Genomic DNA, 10,421 nt, shown 5'->3' with positions numbered 1-10,421 from the left:
CTCGGTCCTTCTATGAGGCAAGATGAGCCTCTTGGCTCAGGTGGCAGATCAAGAGAGACGGCTAGTGTGTAGAAATCACTATAAGTTGGTGATTGGCTGAGGGCCCATTTCATTTTATTTTTTGTTGACTCGTTCATCTCTGGCTCACCTCCACTCAGCACCCGACTGGCATTTGCCTTTCTTTGCCATTCATTTTTATTTAAGTCACCCAACAGGGGCACTATTAATATACCCTTCAGGTACTACACCTGTTCATTGATTTTGGCATACATCAGTGTGAAGTGCTTAGGCTGCTTTCTGAGGGTGCTAGTGTGATCAGTCCTGCAGCTGCTCTGTCTCAAGGGCTTTGGCAAAATGGTCCTTCAGTCATCTATGATTTAAAGAGAAGATTGTTTGCATGTGTTGTTGCCTGGCAATTACAATGCAAGCTTTTCAGATTAAGGGCCCTGGACTGAGGAGCCATCTTGCAGTGGAATAGAAATGTGATTAATGCAAATAAAAATTATATTTAGGCGCCTTGGGGTTGCAATTTTCAAATTACAGAAGTTTTCTTAGGGATAAGAATGTTCCCAGATTGGGGATAAACCTCTGACTCTTTGCAGCTTTGGTTTTTTTTTATGCCATGTTAGCTATTTACTGGGGTGCCAACTTGAATAAAATATTTTGAGGGGGGGCAGGTAAGCCCTACCCCACATAATTAATCACATGATGCAGTGTGTGCACACCATTTGAATGGCAATGCCCGTCAGCTGTTTGTAGGTTTTATTCAACCCTCATAATTCAAGCACTGACAAAATGTTCCATACAGTTAACCATTCTCTTGGCTTTGCCCTCCTGCACAGAACATGCTTGCCGCTCTATATGTTGCAGAAATCTGCATTTCCTTTCATCTGAGGATAAAAGAATTGAAATAAGAACACTAATGATAACCTTTCATGTTAAACAGGATACGTAGCTTTACTGCAGAGACAGAAATGCATTTCCTGCCCTCCTCACTGTGTAGTAATGGCAAGGTACAGCAGAGCGTGTGGGATTATAAGTGAGCACTTGCTGCAGACTCCGATTTCAAGCTCCTGGGAACAGAGCCCAAACCTCTGATTAAAGTGGGACCCCGCCATCTTCCTTCCCACCAGGCCTCTGCATAAGTGACACCTTCTCAGGGACTCCATCACAGTCTCATTAAGAACAACGGGCAATTTTGATGGAAAGATGCAGGTTGCTCAACACAGTGAGGCGTCAGGTTTTTAGGTGGGGGGGGGGAGGAGAAGGATTGGAAATGTGTTTCAATGAGGAAAGGTAACAATTATAATAACAGGTTTGGGATCTGCAGGCTTCATTTTCTGTGCTGACAGTAAGTGCTGCATTTGTAAAGAGGCCCGGGTGAAGCCTCTTAGTTTATAATAGGCCTCCTCACGTAAAAAGCAGCGGCGTCAACTGCAGCTATTTTGTGGAGCAATTAATTATTCCTCCGAATCAGATGACAACCGTGAGCAGTATCATTAGCACCTTGATCCCCAGCTTTACAAGACAGAAATAATAATTCCTCGTGTCACATGTGGAATTAGCCCGACTCCTGCTGCTGCTGTTTTTCTTTCTCCTCAGCTGTGTAAAGGACCTTCTGTCACAAAACAGACTTCACACAAGTTGTCCCCTTGGGGACTGAGGCAATGTGTCACCGTGACCTTCTGCAAGGTCTCGCCTACATAAGATGTGGCCGCTTCTGATCTGATGAGGGAAACTGTTAAGAGCACCACCATCCCAAGAACGGGCACCAAGAGCTACAGGCATAGGGAAGGGCAATTTAGGGTTGTTGCTTTTAAAAGACTGTGAAATCATGGCCCTAGAAAAGACAACTGCTAGGCTCTCATTGGATTCTATTCAGTAATTTTGGGTGTGTGCTAAATTTGTAGTTATATACCTCAAAAAAGGTGAACATATAACATCGCAGTACCGAATTTAAATAACACAGGATCCATACAGTCAGCTTCTTATGATAGCATAAGATCAAACGATCTAGAGCAGGCATGTCCAACTTTCAAGAGACTGTGATCTACTCCCACTGTTAAGAAACTGGCAGTGATCTACCCGTTGGATTGACTAAAGTTCTTGAGCCAAAGTTGCTGAGCTGGGAGCACAAGTGTCCATGTGTTTACTAGTGCTTTCCCATCACAATCAGTGTGCTTTTCTAGAAGTGTGAACAATGTTACATGTAGTTTGAAGACTTCCAGGGTGGAGCATTTACCAATGAGTAGAATGCAAAACTTAGCTTTTGTACATACAAGGGTCTGCACATCAGAGTACAGTATTAATTTTAGGGCATTGACTGACGGGCAGTAAAACAGTTCAAGAAGCAATGTATTAATTCTGGCTGGAAGCACCCAGATTATGGGTGTGCAAAGGGTCTGTGCTTCCTTCTGGCCCAGAAATTTGGTCAGTATCCTTAACTAAGGTTGTCAGATCAACCTTTGCACATAAAAGTGGCCTCTTAATTGAAGAAAAAATAGAGTTTAATATTAAGGCACGTTGCCTTCTCTTAATAAGCGGAACTGCAGAAGAAGAAAAAAGTCCTCCCCAACTGCTTGACTTTTCTTTGCATTTTTTATTTTTACTAACTCCTGTTTAACACACACACACACACACACACACACACACACTATACAGTATACCTTTTGACCTGTGGGTTAACAGGCTCACATGCCGGCATTATCTCACATTTAGCATAAGCTCATAAATGCTTTGCTAAGCTGCGTGACTAAGAGCAAGCATCTCAAAGAATCAATGTTCATTGATGTCATCCTGGGGACACCAGTTGCTCTGCTTGCGTACATAGCCTGCTGTTGATCCTCTGTAATTGTCATCACATCGGCGCTTGCATCAGGTCTGGTGCAATTTGACGGCAGTGGGGAATTTAACACCAGAAGGCAGAGCTTTCGTAATCCCTGCAAATGCCCCCACACCTAAAATCCTTTTGCGTTGGTGACTTGGCATTGCTGTCTTGCCACCGAGGGCTGGCAGCTTATAAACGCAGCATTAAGGGCCACAGCATTTCAGATTCACAGGCGGTTCAGAGAGCTACACACACCAGCAGCCTCTCAACAGCTAGCTAGTGAAGCGCCCACGCAGCAACTTGGCCTCAGCCTATCAAATGGTTTTTAAATGACTGAAAGGCCAAAGTGGTGACAAGAGAGAGGGAACTTGTTTGCCATTTCAAAGTTTGCAAAAGTGCTGAGATGGAGCAAAGAGATTCGAAAATGCACCCAGCAGCCAGCCTTCTGAAAGATCGTACAATGTTTTGCCACAATGAAAAGACAACTGATGCAGGGCAATGCCATCTTTCAAGGAGTCGGTCTTGGCGGCGGAGGCGGTCAAATAGTTTCACCATCTGCACCTTGCCAAGCATCCCGGAATATCCAGGCTTCCAGGATGTTAAGGTAGGTATCCAGAGACGTTTCTGCAAGAATGTGCAAGCTTTACACAGCAATCCCTTGTTGTCACTCCATAAAAGAGGGGACTTGGGAGATCATCAAGAGCTTGTGCAAGAAGTTTCTTCGGTATTAAATCAGTTTTGATACAATTAATAGTGTTCATCAGCTGTTTTCATTTTTTTCATCGCCCAGAGAACATTGCTGTAGACTCACAAATATAATTCATCAAACACGTGGCCAATCATATTATAGTGGTGGCCATTCTGGGAACACCAAGACTGCAATTTTGTTAGTTAACTAGTATGCAATATATAAATACTAATCACAGATGACTTTATTGGTAGTTGATGGGGAACGTATCTAGGGCAGTGGTTGGTAACGATTGTCTGGTCAACCAAAGGCAAAGGAGAGAATGAGTAGCTGTCTAAAACCCCCACATTGTGCTATTCCTTGTCCTGGAATAGAGAGGAAGATCGTGGAAAAAGTTAGGAAGGGGCTTTTCACGAGGAAGCACCATTCAATGACTGAACTCCCGCTGGAGCCCTTTTGAGACAAATAATCCATGGTGCATAACTCCATATGGGGCAGGTTGGGGAGTGGAAGCCAGTTCATGTGGCAGGCCCTACATTCATCAGGCACAGGCTCAGTAGACTGCATGAATAAAATGGTGAAGTGTAATTGGGAAGCCTAGTTACTGTTGCTGTGCCACTTTTGGGTCCTGAGTCAAAGCGGCACTTTCTAGGTGTGGGATGAATGCACTGCCTGAATGGTTTGCCACATGAACAAAGAGCAATGCGGCACACACATTGCAGCAGTTGTTTCTGCTGTGGGTTGAGATCAGCAAGCCGGAATCTGATTTGCACTCAGATGAATTATGCAGGTGATTAGCACAATCTGGACTAAAAAAGACCCCCCAAAAAGAAAGAAAAATATTCACCCCGCTCTACACCGAAGGACAATGTGAATCAACTCTCACAGACATTCTGATTAGGGGTACATTTTGATTGCCTCTGCTTTACTTTAAAGTGGCTTCTTCAAAGAGCCGCAATCAAGGAATTCCTGCGTAGATGTTGCTTAAATGTGAATATAGATAACAAATCTGGGATACTTCCCATCACCACCATTGAATACTATTTTAAAAGAAAAAGGATGAAGGCTTTACTGTTGCTGTATATGCCGTGTGCATTTTATTTTCATTTCATTTTTATTCTGAAGATTTATATGTTGTGCAACCCATTTACTAGTGTCACTGGCTAGCCTTGGTGGTTAAGAAAAACCACATTACCCATTTTATATGATATTTTTCCTTGAGAAGGAAATAATCAATCACAGGTGGCTTAAAATTGTCTCACCCATTTACTAGTGTAACCAGCTAGCCTTGGTTTTTGAAAAACATGATCCGTTTTGTGTGACTGCTCCTTGAGAAGGAAATAATCAATCTCGGGTTAAAATTGGCTATGTCACAGTTATTGTCCTTATGTTATCCAATATTTTGGGTGACTCATCTGCCACTACACATTTTGATGACTCTCTAAAGAGTCAAATGCTGTATATCTGTAGTGGAATGCAGCACGACAATATAAGAAACTGGAAGAATAGAGGGGTACCATAATAGGCCTGCAACTGCGAATATCTTGGGATATTTTGGAGCATTTATAAAAGCTCTTTTAATATTAGTTTTGGCTCTAGTCTTTGAAGGAGTAAGCTGCTTATACTAAAACAAGCAAAACACCTAAATACATACATACAGATATCTGTTCAAGCTGGCCTTTAAAGAGTATTTTGACAGAAAGGTTAGCTACTACTAGCTTAGTTCATGCACAGCATAAATCCTAAACACATTTACTGAAAAGCAGTAAATATATTTGGCTGTACACCTGAGTTCTTTTAAGTGTACACCTAAAAATTTAAAACGTGAATACAACAGACACATTATTTTCAAATATGAGTAAACAGATTCTTCAAATAGCCAAGACTGGCTGTCAGCTATACACATGGATTTTCTGCCTTGTGCATTGATTTAAAGATTTTTACCCTGCTTTTTAGTCAAAACAGCTCCCAGAGTGTTTTGCAAGGCCACTAGGAACACAGTTCCTGCCTATGGGGCTACTGTATAAAATACATCATGGCACACAAGGAAAAAGGTATGGGGAAGTAGGAGGGTGGAAAACATGTCCAGGAGCCTTATAACAACCATCTAGGATGAAAACAGTCCAGATAGGCTGCAGACTGGCAGCTGCTGAGTGACTTTTGAGGGAGGGATAAAGCTGCCTGGTTTCTCAGCCGCAGTGACAGAATAGCCCTCTTTCACCTTCCCTCCCACCCCCCACAATATTGGCAGAAAGTTAGCAAGTACACAGCTGGTAGCTTGGAGAACATGTAAAACAATATTTATATATTCAATATAATCACATCAAAATGTAAATCAGCTATTCTGATCAATGCCAGCTTTTTTTTTTAACTGAGTCGGAATACATTCTTTGTTTTGCTATTTTTAACTTCAAGTATCAGTGTAATTAGTTTCCAAGGCAGCAAGCACCTTAGCAATACAGAATCAGAAAAATAACGCACTTCATGCGCTTTTATAATATTAGATGGTAATAAATGCCATAGAAGTCCTTGAATCTCAAGGAAGCTACCTTAGTTACAATAACATTCAACTGTTAGCTAAACTAGAATTTATTTTCCTAGGGGAGAGGAAGGGGGTGGAATATCTGGATGTCTTCAAGTAGGCATGTCTGCATTCTTTTAAAACAACAAATGAGATTAAGTCTGCAGCAAAGTGCTTAAATTCCAGTAGTTCAATGGCATTCAAGGGAGGCTATTTTCCTCTGGATTACGCTCTTTGTTTTTCAGTGAAATTTTGCAACTCACAATTCAGCTAAAACTGACCATGTTGAAGTCCAGTTTACGTCAATGGGAGAGTTAAGCCTGCGCTCACATTTTACTGAGCCATATGCTTTGTGTTGATAACAAACTTACAGTACTGTGTTTATTTATGTCATTGCCGATAGGGATGGGGTAAGAAATCCTGAGCCCTCTTCCCCTCCCCGCTTATTCCCCCAAACACTTCTGCTTTCAGTGTTTGGGGCACAAATGTGCACACACACACCAGTTATGGCAAGTATACATATAAATCATGTTGGAAGTGACCGTTTTTATGATCCCACTGACAAATAATACCCAAAGCCAGCATCAGAGATTGGCAGTGTTGGGCAGCTGCCAAAGCCCACATCTAAGCTGGGGAGCCAGTGGCAATGTCCAGAGCCACAGGCCCAACTGCTTCTCTTCCTTGCTGTTGCAAGAAGGTGAGAAGAGACCTGCTGGATCAGACCAAAACATCCTGTCTCCCACAGTGGGAAGCCTGTAAACAGAACATAAACGCAATGGCCCTTTCCCACCATTTTACGCCAACAACCGTTTGTCAAAGGCATGTTGCCTCTGACCCCAGTCTTGTTGACTTCATTCGTAAATCCATGCATCGTGTAAGTTGTCCCATGTGGGTTAGTAGGTTGGTCTGCCTGACTGGAATGACTTAAAGTTGGTGGGTGAGACTGTTGAGGGTGGATTGGCGGGAGCTTGTTTGTTAAGGATAAAATTCAATTAGCAACACAATGCCCTTCTTAACCCACACTTTTTCCTTTTCTTCCAAAACAGAATAATTATTCCAGAGGTTCCAATTCTTGCTTCACACTGCTGGATCTGGGAAGAACAAGATTTGAAAACCCACCAAACAGAAGCTCTGAGGGTCAAGCCAGAAACCTGGGTAACTCGGCAGTCCACTTCGCTAAAGGGCACAGTAATACCAAAAGCAGTGTTTGTGACCAATCTTTGCAAGATTATTTCAGTGAGAGACTTCTGAAGCTTAGAAACTATGAAACAAAAACGTCAAACGGGAAGGTAAAAGTCTATCTTAATGAGAACCAGAATCCCAGCTACACCAGCAAGGGACTAAGGCGGAGAAGCACCTGTAGTGCCATGATACAGGCGAACCACATGAAATTGACAGAAAAATCCCGTGAGTCAGTGGATCCAGTCAATGAATACATAGCAATTTGCAGCAACGACCACAGCAACACTCAGAATATTGAAGATTGCTCTCAGAGAAGGAGCTACTTAGAAAGTTTGACTTTGAGCATCAATGGTCCCCTAGAAATGCTTGTGCGAAGGACATAATTTTGAATCATTCAAGCGGATATTATAATGAACAATTTCCCACTACCTTTCAATAAAGGCACAATGACATTTCTTATGCTACATGATAGATACATTATTTGGACCTTGAGCCAATTGTACAGCTTCCCATGATCAGGTGGGAATATTTAAATTGCAGTCTAGAATAGTATATATAGGATTGGCTCAAAACTTAGTCATGCTTAGCATAAGCCCAATGAAGTCATTCTTTTTCACTGGATCTGCTCTACGCATGACTAACCAAGTCAACTAAAAAATAAGTCCTATTGAATTCAATGGGGCTTATTCCCAGATAAGAAGGGTTAGGATTGCTTTGTGCAGCCTTTATGTGACAGAGTGTATTTTAAAGATATGAAGTTACCACTTGTTGAAATCAAGTCATTTATATTACTTATTTAAAACATTTGTATGCCACCTTTAGTTTGCCAATATCCCAAAATATTTTTGTGTGTCAGCAGCACTATAGAATCGAGATGGTGGTGGTAATGATATTACACACACGAGATATTGTATGTTTGGTTTAGATAATAAATTTATTGTGACGCTGACTTGTCCTTCTTATATTCATGTGACTTTTAGAGCTTAGATATGGTCACTTTGTAGCATGTGCATAGTAAGCTCGCTCCATTTAACCCTAGTGCAGTCACGTTGTGTTTTTAGTGCTTGAGATCTACCCATTGCCAATAGGTCTGAAGACCAAAAGGTTGCAGCTGGTACAAAAAACACGGCTGTGGAAGGAAAGGTGAACATGTGCTGTGAACTGGAAGCCATAAATATGAACCAAGCCTGTATACACCAAGCATCATCTTACTACTACAAGTTTTCTTGGGGGAGGGGGGGCTCATAAAGGTAGATGATACATACTACCATATGGCAGCAGCATTCTGCAATCTGGTTCCCTCCAGATATTTTGGATGACAACTTCCTGGGGCTGATAGGTGTTGTCATCCAAAAGAACTGGAGAGCGCCAGATTGGAAAATGCTCCCCTACAGTATATTCCACAGTTCAAAAGAATGGCCGAGAATTATTGCAACAATATCTAAATTAGCAGATTACTTATTTACTCATTGTTCATGCCAAATGTTTTTTTTTTTAAATTCAAAGGTAGAAGCAATATAATAACTACTGCCAAAAAACCCAGTTTATGAATATGCCATCATTCATTTTGACATTCAACACTAAAATAGTTTAAGAGTGTTGGTTTTAATTTTTGTATTTTGTTAAAAGGGAAAAAACAGATAGTGTGGTAAAATAAAAGGAGATTGAGGTGTGATACGATGGTTCGGGCAACCTCAAAGTGCCCTAGAACTAAGCTGGTCAGGGCTTTGTAAATTAATTCAAAAATCTTGAACTTGGCTTGGTAGTAGATTGGCGGCCAGTGCAGCTGTAACAATGGCATCACATGTTCTCGACCCAGGGCCGTCTTAAGCATATCCGGTGCCGTGGTGCAAAGATCCCTCTGGTGCCCCCCCCTTTCCCAGAGTTGTCTTGTGCCATGACATTCCACCTCCTAATATATCCTGCGTTTTAAAGCCCTTATGTCAGCCCAACACAATCTCGGCAGCCAGGGCATGCCAAGGCAGTGTACAACAATATAATAAAATGTAATGTCTATATAATAATCAAGTAGACAGTAAGCAGCTGGCAATGGTAGATAGCAAAAGCCATGGTAAAAAAGAGAAAAAGAAATTAGCATGGGGATTGGGGAGACCATTCAAGAGAGCAGGTACCCCCACAGAAAGTGTGCTGGTTGATGCCAGATGGATGTTTGGAGGCCGTGGCACAACCAGGAGGACCTCTGCAGATTATATTCTCAACTGGTCAGACCTGTATGGGATAAGGCATTCTCTTATTTCCAAGTTGTTTAGGGTTTGATAGGTTAATATCAGAGCCTTAAACCTGGCATAATAGCAAAGCAGCCGCCAGTACACTTCCTTTAGCAATGGTGTTGCATGTCACAGTTAGGCACATAACTCAGTTAACCTAGCTGCTGCATTCTGTACTAGTTGCAGGTTTCTGGCAAATTTAACAGCAGCAAGCTCTGCTCTGCAGCTTCTCTCCTCCTACTCCACATTGCACCTGGTTCTCTCTCTCTCTCTCTCTCTCTCTCTCTCTCTCTCACACACACACACACATTACATTTGTGGAGGACAGTCCCACAATCCATGTGCCCACACTTGAAATTCATGGCAACTTTCAAACTCATTTCGGCTCTTCTGCACCATGGGCAACTGTGGGTAGATCAAGGCACTCTGCACATGCTTAAAAGAACGAAATGGGCTGCAGCTCATGAAAGCTTATGCCTCACTGAAAACCCGCCCCCATCTTTAGAGGACTTTTGTTGGTGTTTGTTTTTAACCACTAACTGCACGCTTTTGAGTCCATCCTTACCTCCGAACTGAGTCCTAATGGTAGTGTGCCCCACCCTCAGCTTTCCCCTCTCACCACCCCAAATCTGAATGAATCCCTCCTCCACCTTTTTCCTTGATGCGGCACCCCTCCCCGTTCTACACACCTCCTGGGCAGCTTGAGGTTCGCTTGCCGCACGGGCTTCTTCAGTAGTCCTGCTACTGCCACTGGACGGGCAAGAGGGAGAAAGGTGTTGCGTAGCTTTGCGCGCCGCTGCTGTCTCCTCTCCCAGGCAGGAAGCAAGAGAGCGTGGCTAGCCATAGGAAGAGTCGCTGCTGCGGCCCAGCATCCACTTGCTGTTGTTCCCAGTTGGTCCCAGACTCCCGCTGCTGGGCACCCCTGATGGGCAGGGGCCCTGGTGCAGGGTGCCATTAAACCTAATGACTAAGATG

General features: G+C 42.8%; 1 protein-coding gene across 1 annotated transcript; it reads left to right on the top strand.

The window, feature by feature from the left end:
* Positions 1-711: 711 nt before the first annotated feature.
* Positions 712-8,165, top strand: LOC310763894 (uncharacterized protein). The gene is made up of 2 exons (XM_083616756.1): positions 712-3,431; positions 7,083-8,165. Exons 1-2 carry the CDS (start codon positions 3,231-3,233, stop codon positions 7,599-7,601), a joined length of 720 nt encoding a protein of 239 aa, XP_083472882.1. The 5' UTR covers positions 712-3,230; the 3' UTR covers positions 7,602-8,165.
* The last annotated feature ends 2,256 nt before the right edge of the window (positions 8,166-10,421 follow it).

The sequence above is a fragment of the Podarcis filfolensis genome (assembly GCF_964270895.1).
Source record: "Podarcis filfolensis genome assembly, chromosome: 5".
NCBI lineage: Eukaryota > Metazoa > Chordata > Lepidosauria > Squamata > Lacertidae > Podarcis > Podarcis filfolensis.
The sequence above is the reverse complement of the archived record's forward strand: the minus strand, read 5'-3'. Positions and strand labels throughout refer to the sequence as shown.

Coding starts and splice junctions, on each gene's coding strand:
- LOC310763894 (XM_083616756.1), top strand. CDS start 3,231: ATGGAGCAAAGAGATTCGAAAATGCACCCAGCAGCCAGCCTTCTGAAA. Junction 3,432..7,082: donor CAGGCTTCCAGGATGTTAAG/GTAGGTATCCAG, acceptor CTTCCAAAACAG/AATAATTATTCCAGAGGTTC.